The 21,034-nt window shown below is 36.9% G+C and overlaps 1 protein-coding gene across 1 annotated transcript in view; it reads right to left on the reverse strand.

The window, feature by feature from the left end:
- The window catches only part of EEFSEC (eukaryotic elongation factor, selenocysteine-tRNA specific), a 122,700-nt gene that overhangs the window by 54,029 nt on the left and 47,637 nt on the right, over nt 1-21,034 (reverse strand). The window contains exon 5 of the mRNA XM_027729172.2: nt 4,210-4,851. Within this exon, the coding sequence (XP_027584973.1) occupies nt 4,210-4,851 (642 nt within the window). The remainder of the gene's footprint in view (nt 1-4,209; nt 4,852-21,034) is intronic.

Consider the following 21,034-nt stretch of genomic DNA (forward strand, 5'->3'; position numbering starts at 1 on the left):
AGTATTTCACACTGCTTTAAAATCATCAAGTTAAGCAAATACAAACCTCTGTCAGTGCCCTCTTAGTTCTGAGGGAACAATGTATTTTGATTTTTCTTAAAACTAACCCATGAACTTACTCTAACATAAAAAAAAGTCTAAAGCAAAACAGGAACATTCACACATTTCCACAACAGTTCAAGAATATCAAATAATATAATCAGATAAAAATCATGACTCCAGTTGAATCATACAACCTTTTTATAACCGAGACCTCAGTTTGATGTATTCTGCAGCACCTCAGAAAACACTAACTTCTAATGTACCACAGTAATACATATTCCTCCTTCCCTCTCCCCCCCCAAAAAAAAACCAACCCCAAAAACCCAGAAGGATAAACAAGTAAGGGTAAAAAAAAAAAAAAAAAAAAAAAAAAAAAGAGAGACTCAAGGATGTGCTGCAGACAGGTAAGTTCAAAGATTTTAGTGAACAACTCTAGTCAGGTTTGACTCTTTCCCTCCCAGTCTTCCACTCAATCTTAGCATTAGGGAGGCAAGATACCAAAAGAAAAGAGCGAGAAGTACAAAATGCAGTGCAGGGGTACTTGATTTTTCATATAAAATTTACCATCACTTCAGCAGATGAGAAACACCAGGAAGCTTAGGCGTGAAATTTCAGTAAAATATACAATTGAAGACTGTTGGCTAGTTCAAGTATGATTTTTTACTTTAAGATATAGTGGTAGTGAATACCATATTTTCCATGAATTTTATTTTTATGTGAAACAGGAAGAACGTCACATTTGCTCATAGAAAGCCAAAAACTCTGAGAATAAGTGTTCTTCTTTTATTAAAAAAAATTAACCTTAAAATCCAGGAGGGTGCTGTGCACCAGGGGCACATGAGAAAAATATTGTGATGCGGAAACTTAATGAATTTATAGTTCTTACCATTCCATCAGTGCTCTGAAAGTAATCAGAATAGGAACAAAAAGCCAAATCATAAATGCCTGATTTCTCCTGGGTAAACTGGTAGTTAAACTGCAGGGAATTAATTTTAATTCTAGCAACAAGCAGGGGGGCTTGGGAGAGCCCACATCAGATTAGCAGCAACATTTTACAAACAGGCACTATTGAATTCCACTACAATCCCATCATGGGAGTATGTTTCTACCCTGTCCCAAACCTGGGAAGGCGAATGTTATGTGCCCCTGCCTCCCTCTCTCCCAGCCAGCCTTTCAGGAAGCTATGAAGCTAATTTTCCCCAGCAGTATTCTCTGAAGGAAAAGTTCACTTCTTGTGAAGGTAACATGTATTTTTTAATTATTATTATTTTATGTGTCCCCAGGGAAGGTGAGGAGGGGGGAGCTTCCTTGCTCAACAGAGAAAGAAATTTTCCTGTATCAGTGCCAAGAATAGACACCCTAAATTCAGCGATCCTAATCTCCAGCCATCCATCAGCAGCAGGGTGGGACCAGCTGATTCAGATTTTCTATTAGCTAGTGACTTTGTGTGCTAAAATAAGTCCCTGTACCACCCAATTGTTCCTGCTGCTCTCTGTTCTGCAAAAGCACAGATTTAACCGTAGCTACCTCGACTGTAAGTACTTCCCCTCCAGCAGGCCCTTTATACCTGGCACGATCCTCTTCCCACCAACTCTTCCAAGTCCCTGCATGCCCCTTTGACTCTACATCCTGAGCATTTCTTAAATTTCCTCCACCATCCTTCCAGCACGCACCAGGGAAAATGCCAGCTCCAAGTATCCACACTACCCTGGGAGGCAGAGTCCGGGTACAAACCGAACCTGCAAACAGATGATGGAAACTGTTCCTCTACAGGGCCAGTTATTTTCCATACACACAGTGACCAAGGCCCATATTTAGGGCACACTGTGTGACAGATGAAGACAGAATAAAATAATAAACCTCCCAGCTCTACATTTTTAAAGAGTATGGGAAGATATCAAAAAAGTTCCCTGATGTATCAGCCTAATAAATTACTCTGCTGGTCAAATATTCAATAACCCACGTTAACTGGTTATTTTCTGGACCAGAAAAAAACCCCAATGTGTAATTGATTAACATTATTCCATTATTTACACAGTAAAATCAATAGCAGAATACATAAACTGGCAGTTTGAAAATAACACTAAATAAAAACAATTAAAAATGCACAACCAAGGCTAACAGCAAACTCTGAAACTCTTGTTAACCCCATCAGACAACTCACACAGTTGGTACTCTGCAAGTTTTCAAGTCCCATAGACCAGTGCCATTTATTGGAAGCAAAAATATAGAAATAACCTGAGACCAGTTAATCTCTAATTAAAGAAAAGCACCTGTCTCCATGGGTCACACAAACTCAAATTCATATTCCTGCAGCCACAGAGAAACAAAAGGAGTTGATAAGCCAGGTCTTACCAGATCCTGGCAGAATAGGCCATGTACAAGGGAGTGAAGTTTTAGCCAAGATAAAGGCAAATGTTTCACGAGTTCAGAAAGCTCTGGAGTGCCAGAAGAACAAGCATCCAGACACACACATTTGGTCTAGAGCTTCTCTGCAACTTAGAGGACAGAATACTTTCAACTCCTACTTTTAGTTCAGCATCAGACAAAGAGAAGAGTAGCCAGCCATGTCAAACAAAGGAGACAATTCACCTGCTACCAAAATTGTGAAGAGTGACTGCTGATTTTGGTGTCCCATATAACCCATAATAATGGAGATAAAATTTTCAGAAAGCTACAGATATCCTCCTAACTACCTTCCCTCTTAGTGTCAAAACTGGCATCCGAAAAAAAAAAAAAAAAAAAATCAACACAATACCACAGGTCTGCAGTTCCTTTGGAAAAAAAAAAAAAAAAAAAAGGCCTTCAAAGTCAGTGGAAATTCAAAGGAGAAACTTGTATTTTCTTTTCCTTTTTTTTTAAGCCAAAAATGCCACAGAAACCTCAGAAAAAAAAGGGAGAAACATGAATTGCCCATTTGATCAATTAATGTACATGAGGCATTTTGAAGAACCTCACTAACTCAAAATCATGCCCCAGCAGGGATCTTCATAGTATTAAATCAGTAAAGCAAATAAACAATAGTCAAGAAGTCTGCATTGTACATTGCAAACATGGCATGGTATGCCAAGTGTTTAGTCTCCTATACCAAAGGAAGGAGAGATTACACAGTCCTCAACTCAGCTTTACAGATTTTTGAGAAGAAGGAAACTAAATGGTTTTTACAAACAATCAAGTTTTGAATTAGGCAAATAAAAATTAATAGTTCTTTACATGAAAGTTAATAGAACACCCATCACACTAATACATCAAGTAAATATTTGCTAAAGTTTGCATCAACTCTGTTCATCAAGGGGTAAGCAATTAAGTTATTTATATATTGTACCTCTCCACCTAAATCATTCATTGTGAAAAATTCCATGATGTGATGTATAAACAAATGATTCCCCACTGTTGACTGGAAGGTAACCACCACTGAGACTGAACTTATGCCAGCAATGCAGTACCAACCACCACAGACAGTGGCTGTCAGACAGTGTTTCCATACTGATGGGACGGTAAAAGCAAATCCCAATTAATTTTTACTGTAGGTGCTAACTCCTCCAAAAAACACCTATCTTCTGCCACACTGAGGTGGATCAAGTACATACACTACAGCAGATTAACACATGTGTGACACAGAAACAACGTGCTAAGCATGGCTCAAGTTCTTCATGCTACAAACTTGATTCCAACTTCAGCATGCCATAGCTAGGGCATCCTGTAGGAGATTTCTTTCTGCCTACTAAAATAAGTGTTCTTATTTATTACAATGTGAAAATGCAAAAAAGAATTAGTGTCCTTTGTGTTATTTAATCTAACTCATAATTTAATCCTTCTCGTTTACACTGTCTTTATATTTCCAGTGTACTGTAGACTGTGTAAAATATGTCAATGGCAAGCTGGAAGTTTTGTCACTTAGGGAGGTACACAAAGCAAATCTCTGGGAAAAACATACTGATTAGACATCAAGTTACTCAACACTGCATGGCACTGAATAAACAAGTCACTTTAAACAAGGATTTCTGACTGTTTGCAAGTAGACCACACGTAATACACTAGGTATATAAACATTAGAAAATGTTAGACTCTGGAACATAGCAGTGAAAATTCTGCAGCCCACCAATATATGTACTTACACGAAACAAATATTTCCAGTTCCCAAATATAGCGTTAGAGACAGCTTACCCTTTCTACTTGTCCTTCTTTGTGCTTCAGTTTGTACACTTTCAGCTTTGGAAGGAAAGTCTCTGTGTAATTCTTGTCTTCCATGCCTTGGAGCAGCACCCCATGGAATGCCAGCCTGCAGGTATTTGCGTGAATATCTGTATCCAGCTTGGAGCCGATCACAAGGCACAGTTTAGGACAAGTGACTGGTTTTTCAAACTCTAGCAAAGCCCACTGTTGTTTTGGGAGCTGGACTTCTCCTGCCTGGTCGTTTTCTTTGTTCTCCTCTGAAGAAACTGAGTCCTTGGACAAATATTGCTCTTGATAAAGATAATCTTTTTCAAAATCAAAAACATTTTCTTGAATTTCTTCATTGAAGTCAGCAGGGGCTGGACTGAAAAACATCACTCTTCCCATAACTGTTTCATGACCAACTGTGATGTGGAACTTGGCCTTAGTCTGAAGAGTTCCTCGAAAATATTGGATTTTCTTCAAGGAAATTATTGCAGCATGGATGGTGTGAAGTGAATCTGGGGTGCAAATCAGGCCTCTTTCCAGCAGTTTGGGATCAAACTGGGTTACACAGATACCTACTCTGTCACCCTGCATAGCATAAGTCACAGGAGTATGGAACATCTGCATGGATTTGACTTTCTTTGTCACCTGTTGATGAAAGGGGAGAAAAAAGAATGAAGTAATTAATTGCACATGAGTGCATCATGAACACTCATATCATGATATGCTTATATCACATGATATATGCTTATATTGTCATGTATCAACCACCCAGAAGGGAACAAATTGCAGAAACTTAGATCAAAATAGAGGACCAGATGAAAAGTCTAAGGCTGAACTAAAACCTTCAGTAAGTGGAATATAAAAAGAGTTCTCAAAATAAGTCAGCAAAAAGTGGTCATAGCTAAAACAGAAAGCTGATTTAAAAAAAAAAAAGTAAAAAAATCTAGCAGCTACACATCTTCTGGAAAACAACAAAAAAAACCTGTATTGCTTTTGGAAAAGCATATTTATACAAATAACAATGCCAATGAGCTTCACAACTATGAATATTGTTTGGGTTCCCTGAATCTCTGGCTGCTAACCAAAACCAAAGAAACGCCCTTTTACAGATTATAATGTTATTATTACAACATTTTGCAAAATAAATGCCACATCAGCGCCTGCGAATTCTTGAAGAATCCACAAAATACTATGAGAAAGGAGATCAAGAAGTGTGATCATGTAAGAGAAAAACCCCTCACTAAAAAGCCTGGACCAAAAGAGTTTGTCAAGATCTTAACTAATGTCAAAACAGACTTAAAAGGCCATTGTAAATACTCAGCAGAGTTTCAGTTTCAAGCATTTTTGTACTCAAATATACATTCATTATCCCTTTAGCTAAGACTCCTAGACAGTGCTACCTATCCAGATAAGTTGAAGAGAAACAATTTAGTGTTTACCTCCAGCTCTCTATTCACTTCCAAGATTGTACTTTTGGAGGCTGGAAGCAAACTCTTCCCAAACCCTCCCTTCTTTCATTCACTACCCGTCCCTCTTCAGTTTCAATCCATGTTATAGTTGCAACACTGGTGATACATACAATGTTTAAGGACTTAAAAAATAAAAAATAAGGTTGTTTTAAATGTGTTTCAAGGATATAAACAAGCACTGCAAGAATGAAACTGCCATATGAGAAGTACCAGCCCAAACCATTTTGAAAGACTTTTGTGACTTCACATATGATAATACTGGCAGTAAATCTTTCCTCTTCTACAACCATGGACAGGGTCAATAAACTGACAAGAACCAAGGAATCTTCCAGCATTGTCACTCCTCAAACCAAAACCGGAACTGGAAGATGCACAAGAGATCCGTCCAGTTGTCTATTTTAAATAGCAGATTACCTGTGCTACCCCCAACTCTCTCACAGGAGGCAAGTCCTGCACATCCTGAGCTTTAAGAATTGAGATCCTCTCAATCTTGAATCCAAAACCACCCACAAACTGTATGTAAACATTTAAAAAATTCCAGAAGGAACAAACTACTGGGCAGAACCAGAGCAGAGGGGAAGGAGTGCCCAGGGCTTTCAGAATCACCTGATTTATTTGGAGCTGGGTATGGCTTTCAGACAGGTTTGCTTGTCCTCAGACACAAGGAGGAAAACACACTGCATTACACAACCTACTGAAAATCATCACTTCATGCTGATCTATCCAGTACCTTGTAGACAATTTAATCAGTCCATCTATATTTGTTTTAAGTAGCATCTATTACTGTATGTAAAGTTCCCATAGACGTATCAGAGGATGGAAGTAAATAGGAAGGACACATTTGAGCCCATTCCTTTTTTCCCCTCATGCTCTCAGCACCAGAACTGTAAAAGGAGCAATATAGCAGTATCTTAACTGACCATAACCTCTGTTCCAAGAGCATAACATTTGTAGGAATTAGAATCTGACCAGAACAATGCCAGAGTGTGCATAAGTGATTAGGGGGTGGATTAGATCACCCAAACTGAGTTGGAATTGCATCTCCTTCAAAAGGTCAGACATGGAACCAGTAGAGAAGTGAATCAGGGAGTTGGTCTGCACCCACTGGATCAAATAACAAGAGCCAGAGTAGCTTTAAATCACTGATTTCCTGTTTGCTGAGCAGACCATGAACATCAGTACAGTATTTCATTCCATTTCACTCTGACCCCAACTGACAGAGATATTTGCCCATGGTTTAAAATACTCCAAATGTAGGAGGTTTCTTCAAGAGACTCAAGTACATAACTAAAATTCATCTTTGTTTTGTCTGGCCTTAAAATACAAACCCAGAAGCATGGAAAAGGATGCAACTGACCCTCAGTATTAAATTCGTTTCTCTTTTGCATACCTCGTTTCTCTACATAAGGGATCCCTACAAATTATAACACAGTTCTAAGGTTTCACACACTTTCTTTAGCTTTACAGCAAAGGATTTTTCAAGTAGAGAGTTGGAGTTGGACCACTCAGTCCACCCATCTACCAACAGAATGATGGAAAATACTTCGGAGCACTCTGTCCTGATCAACAGGAATTTGTGACCAAGACCAGCTATGACAAATAGCTTTGGCATTTCTTTGCATTTATTTTAAGCCCCCATTTTAGTCCTCAAACCGCTGTCTGTAAAACGAGTTCTATCTTACATTGTCCATGAAAATAGTGCAAGGCCCATTTTAGCAGTCTATTCAACAGAGCAGGGAAATCAGGCCTTTAGACACAGAAGGGGAACAATATTCAGTGAAATTCGAAAGTCGTGGACTTCACTGCATGTGAACCATGTAAATAAACATGGAGAACTTGGATACCATTATAAAACTTTGCTAAGAAATTCACTCACATTTTGCTTTCTAGTTGTGGTACAGGGGAATTGATTATATCTCATCATATAAATCCAGAGCCACGTTCTGAAATCTTACATCACTTGCAAAGATATTTGCTTCTCTTAAAATTTTATTCGTATAATCACATTAATGTTCCTAAAGCATTATGTAAAAGTCCATAAAGAGAGTGAGAAAGAAGTTTGTGTTCAAATGCAGATTAAAAAATGCAAAACAGAAATAAAAAGCACCCAAACAGTTCAGCCCTTGAGATAAACAAATGTATTTAATATAAAAGAACACATTATTTGAAGACCAAAGGAAAAGCCCAGTAAGATTTTCAAAGCAGTTTACTGCAGATTAATAGAAAACAGGATACAGAAGAAGTCCACTAATGACTTTTGGCCCTGATATGTCAGAGCTTCTTTTCCTTTATTTATCCAACTTCCATTAAGTTATCAGCCACATGCCATTGCTCAGAGCTTCTTTAGATAAAAACCTAGCCATCACATTGCCTCCCAATGCTGTGAGTGCATCTTTCTGATATCAAAGATACAGCAACCAGATTTGCCTATAATAGTGATGAGAAACTGCAAAGTTAAAGTAATTAGTCTCAATGATATTTTAGAGAAAATATTGATTAAAAATGCAGTATTTATAAAAGGACTATTATATATGTATTATAAAAACAGACCCCACTTCAAATGCAGAGGACTCCAACCAGATTAAAAATAAAGATCACACCTCAGAGCCCAGATGAGCCGCATCTTTAAACTTACATCCAAGAAGGAAGAGGAGCTGGTAAGTGAAGAAAGTACCATTTCAGCTCAGAGGTTTAAAAATACATCAAGTGCAAGCCTGTCTGAATCAGCACCCAAACAAGAAAAAAAACCAAACAACACTCTTGAGAAGTATAAACTGGCCATACTTTGCAGCAAAGTGCCAAATACAAGAAATATCACCTTAATATCATCTAGAAGAAGTGGAGCAGCAAACTAAGGCCCAACTGCATGACTAAAATGCTTTTGAAAGCAAGGACTGCCTTCCTCCCTTTTGCTCTGCTACAAATCCAAATAAAGAATAAGGTATCTCATCTTCCTGTTTCCAGTATCTTTTGGTGGTCAGAAGATATCAAGCTACATTGGCAAAAAGGCTACCACAATTTTTAGCTTTCAGCCAGCCCATGTCTAAGCACATACACTGAAACTAAGCAAAACTCTAATTCTGATATAAGACTGTTCCCTACGCATAAGCAGATCTTTTCATAAATTCCCTTCTAAACATGAAGAATGCTGAATTCTTTGCCTTATGAGGGATGACAAAGCTGAACCCTGTAGATGAGCAAGCAGCCATGTGTTCAGTGAAGCCGGCAAACCACTCCTGCTCGAAAGCAGTGAAAGGACATGTAGGCTGTGAAGGTACAAGACAGCAACAACGAGCAATCAGAAATCAAAAGTAAAGGCCTCTCCTCCATGCAAGTAACAAAAATTATTTTATTTTAAGAAATAAGGTATGAAATAATTTCTAAATTCTCTTAGATGCCTTTGTGGATCATGTCATAACTCATTAGTTCCAAAACTTTAGCCAGAATCTTGAAAGAGTATAAAATGGCAATAAACCAGGAGCTGTCAATAACACATCATTGAACAGCAAATCACACAATGCAAAACTTTGCCCACTGCTCAGGCTATGGAGAGCTTTCTCTTCTGAGTCAACATCACAACAGCAGCTAGGATCAACTACAAAGAACAGAAACCTCCAAGAGTCAGAAATAATTCAAGGTTTGCAGTTTCCAGCAGATCATGTGGCTTAGTAACAATTTTCTGAAAGATCTTGAATATTTCTAGAATCTATTATTTATCCATGGCCTCACCTCCATGTGGCAAAGGAACATAGCATCTGGAGGAAAAACTATTTCACATAGAACAATTCTTTTAACCTAATTTTTTTTAAGTGAGGTTTATAAGGGCATTCACCATATGACCACTTATGCAACACCACACACATGCTATCAGATTTATTTAATATACTCCTCCTACTGATAAAATAACACCATAGCCTGCACTGCAACACTGGAATACAAAGCAATATAAAAGGGGATAATAAAATCCATTTAGTTTATTTCCTTTCTCAGCATCTGAAATATGCACTCCATAAATAAAAGAAGCAGGTCGATGATCTTCCTCTGCTTTAATACCATAATTTTAATTTAAATTACATGTATACTATATTCATGCACACAATCACAAACCAAAAATTAGCAAGTGTTAAGATTAAGATTTTGCAGGTAAAGTTAAGTGACCTTCTGTGCCTATGCAGTCTCCTGTAGCCTTTAAGTATATCATCCCAAATTTTTTCAACAGAACCTAATCCATCCCATGTACTGGCTGGACAAATCTCACTGAATAAGAAAACTATCCTCTATTTATTTTCTTCTCATGATTGAACCTCCCCGAATTCATTATTTGCTGTAACTCATCAAATTCACACTGTATTACATATATGCTATCTTACTGGAGTAGTTATTTGGTAAACTCCAGTAATCTTGTCACCCCTGTGATATAACATTGGCATTACACCTCACTGCAGATAAACTCAACTGCAGCATTTGTCACTAACCAAATTCTCAAGAAAAGCCCAGTGTCTAGTTGTTGAGACCAAAAAGCTGAGTTTGCAGAATTATTATCATTTCATAGCAATTTTCTTCATTCACAGCAAAGCTTCCAATAGCCTCGACTACTTCAGGCAATTTTTAACTTGCACCAAACCCCCTAAATCCACCCCACACCTCTCCAGCTGCCACAGAAGAATGCTGTGAGGAGAGATGCTACCGAAGCCTCACTAAAATCATGACTCTTCTGTCTCTACATTCTGCCCCAGAAGCCAAATCAGGCTGCCCAAGTATAATTTGCCCTTGTAGCATCTCCCAGTAGCACATGTTCTTAATATGCTCCTTGGCTCCCACCCTTTACCTCTACCTGGGATTCACCAAGAGCACCAAGTCCCACTGCACTTCTATTTTCTCTCTGCCTTGTCTCTTCTAGATTGGGTGAATCTATTCACACAGGGGAGAACCACACTCTGTTTTAGTCCTCTGGCCAAAAGTGCCTGGCAGCCATACACATCAAATATCTGGGGAATATGTAGGGATAAGATGCCCACTCCAGGATGTGTGGAAGGATGCAGAAGGCAGACAACCACCATTTTCATCTCAAAATGACTAAAGTATGTCAAATTTTTTTTTAACCAAAAAAAGGAATAAGATGTCAAGTATCCCAAATAAAGTGGTACCGCTTATCACTACAGATGACAAAGTATGCATTTTAAAAGCACAGTATAATGCCAATGAGTTTAGGTAGCAAGTACCTAGGCAGAGAATGTCAGACCCACAGTAAAACTATGACACAGAAGCAGTTTAACATTTACGTACCAATTAAAATTTCTGCAACTTATCAAAAATATTTCAATAAAACATTTTTCAAAGAAAAAATCCAAAAAGAAGTCAAAACCAACGCAAAATGATAGGTTAAAAAAGGCTGTCTGGAATTTTCTTCTTCCAACAGAACGAACTGAATTATTTTTTCCAAATAGATTTAGGTTTAGAACAATAATAATACTTTTATCTGAAGACTTCAAAGTCACATGCAAGAGAACATATCACAGTAAACACAGGGTTGAAGGTTTTATAGAAGAACTTCTACTGGCATTTTTTCCTTCTTCTTTAAAAGAAATTTGTTTACTACCAGTCTTTGAAAAGCATAAAAGAGAGGAAACTATAGGGTAAAGAAGTAAAACTTTTACGTGTAAGGAACATTTGGAGCTTTGTGAGAAGGCTGGTTTTGGTAGAATATGCGACATGTAGCCCAATGTGAGTAATATTATATCTCAAATAAAAATCAGCCCATGAATATACATAATCCAAAAGGTAATTCTCCCAATCTCTGAAATGTAATGGAGCCACTCTAGATCACTGAGGCATGAATATTTACCGTATTCAGGCTTTACTGCTCTCGATCTGGGTTCAATTTTGCAAATTAAAATGAAGGCTCTGTGGATAGAGAGATTAAAGAAGAGCATCCCAAAGCCTGCCTGTTTCCTTGGTGTGGTAGCAGTGATCTGGTTACCCTTCTGTTAGGTTATTTCTTTTTACTTAATGGAGTAGGTCAAAAGCAATTGAGAGTGGAAAGAGGAGGTCATTATTGGGTCACAACCTTGGAGTTAAAGGCTCACTAAGGAAAACAAACACAGAGCGAACATAAAGCTGCATTTAAAAATAAAACCTGTAATGAAAAATAATATTTTCAACTCTTTTTGCTTCTATTTTGACAGGTCAAGGGGAAAAATAAGAACAAAGTTCTTTTGCTCATTTCTTTCTCACGAACAAAGTTCTCCTGTCCTTTCTCTAAAGTAAGCTTGTTAATAGAAGCCATGATTTATACAAAATGAAACAAAGGTGATGAATAATTACTGAGAGATCTGGTAGGCTTCATTAGCGGTGGCAAACGTTAACATTAATTGTGATGATTTGTACATTTTCTAGGAAATGCCTGGAATATAAATACAACAGTACTCTAGTGCAATGCAGCAAACAAGCAAACACAAGCGTGCACATCAGTACAAGTCAAATGATACAGTACTACTCCTAGTGAATTCCTTGTACTAATTACAATCAAAACAAAAGCTACCTCTGCTACGGGAAGAAAAGAAAAAGGAATTAATTACTATCAGACAAGTATTTTTTGCAATACTTTTTAGTTTATGAAATAAGAAACAACTGGCATACAAAATCTTTATAGTTTTCCCTTGAGGCAGGAATTTTTTAGTGGCAAATTTTAAAGAGTTCAACTGGTAAGCAATTTTCTATTACAAGTCATAACAGTGATTAAGATTAGACGAGTAAATTTATATCCTCTGGATTCTATGATATTTGCAAAATCTAAGCAGTTAAGTCTAGAGTAAAGAACAAATGGATTTATCCCTACCACCTTGGCAAATAATACTAAGCTGTTAAAGGAACAAAGCAGTGCAGTGCAAAGTTTGATGCAGCAAAACCGAATTCTAATGCAAAGATACATTGTACAAAAAAAATCAGGTTTACAGTAATGATTCTGATTAATCCATTCAAATGCAACCAGGGGAAGAAGGGGGCAAAAGGTCAGAAAAACCAGGGAAAGGATGAAGACAATGCATCATATGAAAATGGAAATCAAGCCAAAATGTAGTGGTCATCAACTAGAAAAAAACCAGCATTTACCATACAGAGGTGCCATGTCATAGCTCATGAAATGAGAAATTCACACTTTTTTGCCTTTGAGCTACATCCTGGTAGCAAAGGGTTACTGTGCTTTAAAACCTTCACCAACAGCCTTACCAAACATTTAATATTTTTCTTTCTGCTTTCTTAAAGGCCCCAGATGTGTTCTAGCAGATCAAAAGAGACCAACTTATAAAGTTAAACGAAATCAAGGGCTTTTGTTCCGAGGCATCGTTGCTGAACTAATTATTCCTGGATGTTGTTTAATGAAATAGCGGTGCCATATATTAAAACAGTTAACAGGATGAGTTGCCTGAGTTATAGGAAAGGTCTGATCTGGGATTATAAATTTTAGGTTTTCTTCAAAGGAGATGAAACAAACTACTCAAAACTCCCCAGTCCTTTCTGTCACTGAAAAACTGAAATAAAGGAACCCAAAAATGTATGAAAGTTGAAATATCATTCTACATATTTAGTCTTCCCTGAATGATTGAGAACTAAAGATGGGGGAGTTCAAAAACCTCCCGAAATTCTTTGAGATGGGGAAATCAAGATCTAAGTTATCCTGTCTATTCCCTGAATGCTAGAAAGCACAAGTTAAAATAAACATTGGTAAATCTTAGAGGAAACTTCATTTTAGATGTACATACACAAAACAAGAAAGGACTCCCATCTCAGAGCAACCTTAGAGTAATTATTAAGTATTTTTATTAACAGGGGGAAAAGGTAGGGGAACAGGTAATCAGAGAGCTATTCCAACATGGAATTATTTGCAGAATTGGATCTTTTACGTTATTCTGCAGCTCCCAATTGTGCTAATATTTTTGCTAAAATGCATATTTAACCATACATTTACCCTACTGAGAGAAACAAAAAACTCCTAAGATCCCTAAGGATATCTCAGGCTAGGAAGGTAACTTTTCACTCTTATACATTCAGACAATAAACACTTTACTTCCCTACCGATAGTCTCTTCTGTGTTTGTATTTTACAGCCTGACACAGGCCAACCCAACACTTGACACCTAATTAACAGACCTAGGAGCTGGAGGTCCGTATATTGATCACAGTAAATGGGATTAGTGTGAAATAAAAAGTTCAAAGGGTCTTGACCAAACTTCAGCACAGCCCAGCTGTGACAGCTGCTATGAATTTGTGTATCCAGTGCCCCACGTTTTTATTAAGAGGGGTCTGGCACACGAGAGTCTGCAGTAGCGTATGAGATCACGAAGGTTCACCTAACAATGTCAGGCTCTGTAACTGTAGTGACTGACTGAAGAAAAAAATCCTCTTGCTTGTTTGCATAGGTCTTTTTGATTAACTCATGGAAAGGGTCCCTCACCTCTGATACAACAAGCATTTACAGCAGACGTAGAGTTGTGACTTCTTTGCCTCTCAAGGATTTGTTAACTTGCTGTGGAAGAGCTGTCCAATTCGAAAAACCCTAGGTTTGACTATAAAAGAATTCCTGATACATGCTACAAGCATACCTAGTATATTCTGACAATGACAGCCAGGAGCAGTATTCAAATGACAGAAGTACAAACTATCTTTGAAACACTTCTAATCTCCTATTATCTTTCTATTTCCCTAAACCTTTCAGCTGTCATCAGGTGAATAAATATTTCTACATTTTACACCCAGATACTTCTTAGTTGTAGTCCTACTGACATGATTTTTAAAACCTTCATCAAGATCCAAAGAAATTACAACAATCACCAGCATATTTTAGTATTTCTGAGTACCTGTGCAAATTTATTTCTTTCAGACAAGCAGTCTCATTTTCCAGTATCAAGTATCACAGACACCTGTAACAGAAACATGGGATATGGGAAACCTACTGCAACTCAAGAAGGGAACAAGCCTGTTGTGCAGAGATGTGCAAGTACCACTGAGGCACAGTGAATGATCAAGAGGATTCTCTTGGTTAATGGGATGTTTACCAAAATATTCAGGATAAACTACGAACAAAATGCAATTTTGCTTTTGTTGTTGTTTTTAATTATTAATTTGGTTCAGGACACACTGCCAGAATATTTTCTAAAAAATCTGAGAAATGTCTGTCCTGGGAATTTCTATATCAGTGATAAAGAAACAGCCATCGGTCAGGAGAAAGCTGATAAACAGTTTTCAATTTATAAATAATTTTAATCCATTATGGGTCTTTTAAAAGGAAGCTAGATGTGGTCCACGAGGGAACCTTAAAAATAGGCTCACTGAGGTTGCAACGTGCACGTTTAACAGAAGAGGCAGCGCTAGAGCCATCACACAAACACCTGACAGCAGAACACCAACAACAGAACCTAGGTAAAAAAGTAAGGGGAGCAACAAGAAGCCTATGAAAGAAGAGTAGACTGTTAATGCTAGCATGTAAAGATATTTCAAATAGTTAAGAACAATCTTTATACAGTATTGCAGCACACAAAAAAACAGCTTTTCATTTCTCTCTTTTTTTTTTTCCTTCTGTGTTTCTCTCTCCTGCTTGATTTCTTTCCTCACAAAATCTTTCACTTCCTGTCCTTTGGGTCTCAGGGTTGTAGCTGCCCAGTCACACCTGCTGAGACAACCTCCCCAAAATGGCCAATGACATTTCAAAGTACCACCATTAGGCTTCAAAATTAACATTCCAAGACTGGAAGAGGATTTTACATGTGTCTGCTCTGACTGCAGTCAGGACTGAAAACTACAAACTGTCACTCCCTCCAAGCCCTGAACGTCAAAACCTTTTCTTTTTAATTTAAAGTTGAAACTACGTGTAATCCAAAGTGTGCAGACCACAAGAAATTCTTTGACATGTCTGAATCCAGTCCAAAAAAGGCTTATCTGGCCAATCCAGCAATGGGTAAAATTTTTCATTATTCTCTATATTATTTAGGTTTGGGCTGGGTGCTTGGTGGTTTGGGGGGTTTTTTGTGTTGTTTTTTTTTTTTTTTTTTTTTTTTTTTTTTTGGCAGTGTATTTTTAAAAATTCCATCAGAATTTTTTTAAAAGTACTTTTTCATAATCAGGTTGCCTTATTTGCAGATTTCTTTCACCTTAGTCACCAGCTCTCACAGCTCCAATACAGCAAAAAGCACTGTCTTCCTGTGTTCCCAGTTTATTTTCTCTTTATATTAAAAGATGCATTAATATCCTCCTACAGTAAATATTAATGTACAAGATACTCATATCACAGTGAGACTGCAAGATTTGGTTACTTTAGGAGACTGGACAACAATATAATTTGGGATGCACACTCCCAGTCCTGCATGAGTTTTTTAGCACAATGCAAATGGCTTGAAAATATAATTTTATTGGAAGTGAGTGAGAACATGTAGGAAGAAAACTGTCTAACCAAAAAAACCTATAAGTAAGTCTGGAGTGAATCTGAAACTAAAAACTGACTATATCATTCAAAAGAAAAACATCAATGTGAGAAACTCTTGCTACTACAGCCTATGCTCATTAAAGGAAATTAAGTCAGCAATTTCGTACAACTGGTGGAAGTTTTATCACTGTCTATCAACAGGAGAAGTGGGGAAAGATATTTTAAACAGAGATGAGGCCAAAGATAAACAGAAAAATAAGAAAAGCTTTTAACTTGGCCAGTAAGCCAAGTTTCTGAAGTCCCTGTAAGGAGATCCTTGCTTCAAACTAAAGTGACTGAGTTTCAAGAATCAGTAAAACAAAAATGAGAAAAAAAATACATAAGCAATACTTAAACATTTATTTATATCCCACACTTCCTCTATATTCTATGTGTAACACATGTACATTTTTATATTCCTCCAGAAGATTAGATTTAGAGGAGAAAGAATTTTTTACATAAAGTTTAATAGACAAAACCACTGTCATTAGTCACTCAACATTTTCATTTTTCTGCTTTAAATAAAGGTAAAACAATATTGTACCATTGGAATTCTCTGTTCAGCCATCATAATTTTTTGCATGTCCATTGTATATCATATTTTAAAAACTATGACAGTTTTCTTCTCCCTTTTCCTGAAAAAGGTAGGTACCACTTATTGTGTTTGAGCTTCTTTATTTTATTAAAGTGGGATAAATTGTACACCGTTTGGAGAACATTCCAACCCCTTACTTTTCTGAAAATATTATTTCAAATCCCAAAAGGATTAAAAAAAAAAAAGATATTTAACAAAAGCATTTAACAAAAGCATAGGGTTAGCCTATTAGAATATCAAGTCTGACATGTTACTTAAGGCAAAGGCCCATTTCAGTCATTTCAGAAGAAAAATATGAAACCCCAAAACATTACCAACCATGTAACAATGAAAACGAGGTTGCAATGAATTCCAATCTAACCCTCAATAGTGGATTCCAATTACTATGCTCACAGGAGAAGGAAAAATATTGACAAAATATAATACCATTTTTTCTGGTAAGTGGTGAACACCACTGCAGAAACCATTCCACAGATGTAAATCTACAAAGAAAACCAGGTTCCCACTCAAACTTCACTCTTTTTAGCCTTCCTAGACTCTGGGTACATGAAGGGGTGAGCTCTCACTCTGCACAGAGACAAGGGAATGAAAAAAGGATGATACGATGAGGCTTAGCAGCAAATAAATAGTTTTGCTGTTATAAATTTTAGTAGAAACATTATTAATTAAACTTAGTGGGCTTTGTGGTTTCATATACATTCAGCACAAGTAATTTTTCTACAAGCCTTTGGCTCCATCTGCTGACTTTAATATTAAAAATAATTGACGAGGTTGAAAACATCCACAGCTTTTGGAATACTGAAGTCCCCTACATTTTTGTAAGTGTAGTTCAAAAGGTGTAACTAAATACCCCAGGTGTGTGGTCTAGTAATTTTGTTAGTTAAAATTATCTTGAAACAACAACATACCAGCTCTGAGAAGAAGGTACCTGAGTGAGCCTTGGATGTACAGGGGGTAAACAAAACTTACTTGGAAGACTGGCTGGAATCAGATTTTAACAGATATACATCTGGATGTTTATGCCACAGAATCACCCAGCAATTAAGTCCAAATTAAAGAAGTGAGATTCTGAGCAGACTAATAAAAAGAATCAAAGATCTATAACACAACCCTTGTGAGAGCTCACAGGAGACATTTGCTCAACACCTGCCTGCACTGGTTTCAGCTTCTCCCATTTTCACCAAGATGTCTGCTTCAAAGAAACTAAAGCTTGTTGTATTCATGAACAAATAAAAAAAAAGATACAAAATAATCCTGCAGGTTCAAAAGCCCAAATATTTGCCTGTTCCAACTGTGATTTATTTTTCATTATTGCAGAATTCTGATCGTTATCAGAACACTACAAACTCAAACTAGATAAAATTTCCACACAAAAAATTGCATATGAGAAACACATCTATATGCTCTTTAAATATAACAGGGGAAAGTATTGGCTACAAAAATAAAACACATTTACAGTACTCCATTGGCCACTTTTTACAGCTAAAAACTAAATCCATCATTAAATCAAAATTTGATTTACATGAACACTGAGCTCTTGTGACTGCAAATTATTTGAGTGGTAACTAGGATAATCAACATCTCTGACAATCTGTTTTTCTTTACAACTCTAACTTTTAGTACCTGTATTAAAAAAAAATAAATGAATAACCGCACCCACACAACCAACACCCTGCTCACCCTGACTCCCCACAAAAAAAGCCCAAACCCCAACACATTCAACTTTCAAAACTTGCTGTGCCATCTCTGTGCACTCTGAAAAGTGGTTTCCTCTTACTCTCAGTGTAGCAGACACATTCAGCCCCTCAAATCAAATTCCACTTGTTGCAATTGCTACGTATTGGGGAAGATTTTTTTTAATCATGCTTCTATATCAACATACTCGAGTCTTAGTATCTGACTTACAAACACAGGTAAAAAACAGTATATGGAATAAATTATTTTGGCAAGGGGATTTAAACACAGAATGAAGTCTTAACTGTGTTAAAGCTAAGATTAAACAGAATCTGAACCAGACCCTAAAGCTCACTCTTTATCACAAAAAAGCTCATCTTCATGGCTTTATAGAAAAAAACCCCAACTCTTCTGAAATGAAAATATAAAAAGCCCTCATACATCCAGCACATACCACAGATAATGTAGTTTCCAAAAAGCTTCTTTTAAAACTATTAAATGTTTATAATGTCTCCTTCAGAGCTGAGACTGAACCTAAGGAATCCACTACAAAAGCCAATACTTTCAAAAACTTAAAACAAAACACAGGAACCCAAATTCTGAATAAAGACTCCTTATAACTTTTAACAGTAGGAAAATACAAGACTCCTTTCTGCATGGTCATGCTCAGATACAGGTATGGGTTCAATAGGGTCAAAGCTACACTTACACAGAAGTTCACATTGGGGAAAATTATCACCACGCAATTTGAGATTAAGAGAGACATTAAGGAAAAGTTAAATATAATCACATTTAAACACAGATCTAACCTGCCAATTTGTTTTTTCATGTATAGGAAAAAGCAAGAAAAGCAGTAAGTATATTGTAAAGCACTGTGCATAACCATTTAAAATTTAAATCACATCAATGCATTCTCTGTCGAAGTCTATCTAAATCCTGACTCCAGTAAAAAGCCCTTGTTGGTGTCAGCTTCACTAGATGACACAGAACAAATGAAAGGCAGGATTAAAACTTCACTTCTGAGCTGATCAGAAGGGACCTTGTCCATCAGGGACAACAATGTAACGTAAAAGAAAAAGCAATAATACAACGTTTGATTTGCAGAGTTACACTCACTGTGCCAGAAAACGTTAACATTACGGATTCAAAATAAAGTTAACTCAGCCCACTCCTCATCGTGGATATCTAATGGCATGTTTTTACAACTGTTTGTAATGTACATGTCAGATGGACTAAGTCTTTCTTGTGAGTCACACTGTAACCACAAATCTATGCCTGAACGTCAACTTTGCCTTCTCCCCCACCCCATTTAAGTCTGACGTAAAAACTACTTTGCCCAACTCTCTTCCCATATATCAATCTTCGAAACACCTTGCCAATATTTAATTAACATATGCAACCCTCAGACAAGAATTAGAATCATGCTTACTTAAATAAACAAAACAAACAATCAAAAAACACACCAGAAATTTATCATGTTTTTGCTTTTTCTAATCAAAATTAAGACAAGAAACTTGCATAAAAAAATTTCATCAAAACCAAAAAAACCTCAAAGCCCCTGAAAATTAAAAAAAAAAAAAAAAAAAAATCCAAAAAAAAAAAAAAACTAACATAAAACCAGTGACTAGAACCCTTATCTTCACATTCTAATTTGTGTGCTTTTACTAGAAAGTTAGTGTTGTTTTTTAGAAATACTGTATAGTTTCCTACCAAAAACATCCCTTTAAAAAATTAAAACCAAAACAAAACACCTCAATATTTCTGGTAATCCCCCAAAATCAGTTCAGTGTACATATGTTTTAAAGTGGTAGAGGTTACTGGAGCCACAGTTGTCTTCCCTAAACATGTTGTCCTTACTCTTATTACCCCTATTATGTCTATTCCTAACAGTGAATTTGAAGTCGGCGAAGAATTTCCATCCCCCCAAAACTTTAAAATCTCCAAGAACCTCTCTGAAAGGGCAGCAAGACACTGTGATCTCAGCTCTGACAACCACTGATGTGCTGTCTGCATGTATTAGGCATCTGAAAAGCAGATTTAGAGATGGGAGTTCAATCACCTCCACAGGTAAGATGGGCGGGTAGTAAAATTGAAAATGAAAACAAACAAGGATACAAGTAAAAGGAAAGACTTGGGAAAAAAAAAAAAAAGAATTCTGTACTACAAAAAAGTGTTTGACCACAACTGCATCTTAGAATTTGCTGCAAGAAAGAAAAGCAGACACACCGTGATTTTTCTACCAACTCAGGAGTTTTCTATCATCTTCCCACTACTTAGGGAAACACACGCCTGAAAAATATTAAGACATCAGAATAAATTATGCTGAACTTCAATCTTAGGTAGCATCTCAGATCCACCAAAGGGCTCAGAACAAGTTAGGGCCTTGCTCTGTACCACCATGTTGGAGAACTTCCTCCATCTCCACCCATAACAGATTAAAGACCTACCTGGGAGTGAAGATACTTGATAACCTCCCTCCTCTAACACCCAAGCAATCAAGCAACCTTTGACAAGACTGGAAAGAAGCATTAATATGAGGGTCCTTGCCACCTTAATATACTTTGTACACACAACTGGTTTTCCCCAAACAGGAGCATCATGTCAACAACAGAAATGGAACATTTGAAGTAGAAAC

Source organism: Pipra filicauda, unplaced genomic scaffold, assembly GCF_003945595.2.
Source record: "Pipra filicauda isolate LSUMZ 115617 unplaced genomic scaffold, ASM394559v2 scaffold165_size2600900_pilon, whole genome shotgun sequence".
Taxonomy (NCBI): domain Eukaryota; kingdom Metazoa; phylum Chordata; class Aves; order Passeriformes; family Pipridae; genus Pipra; species Pipra filicauda.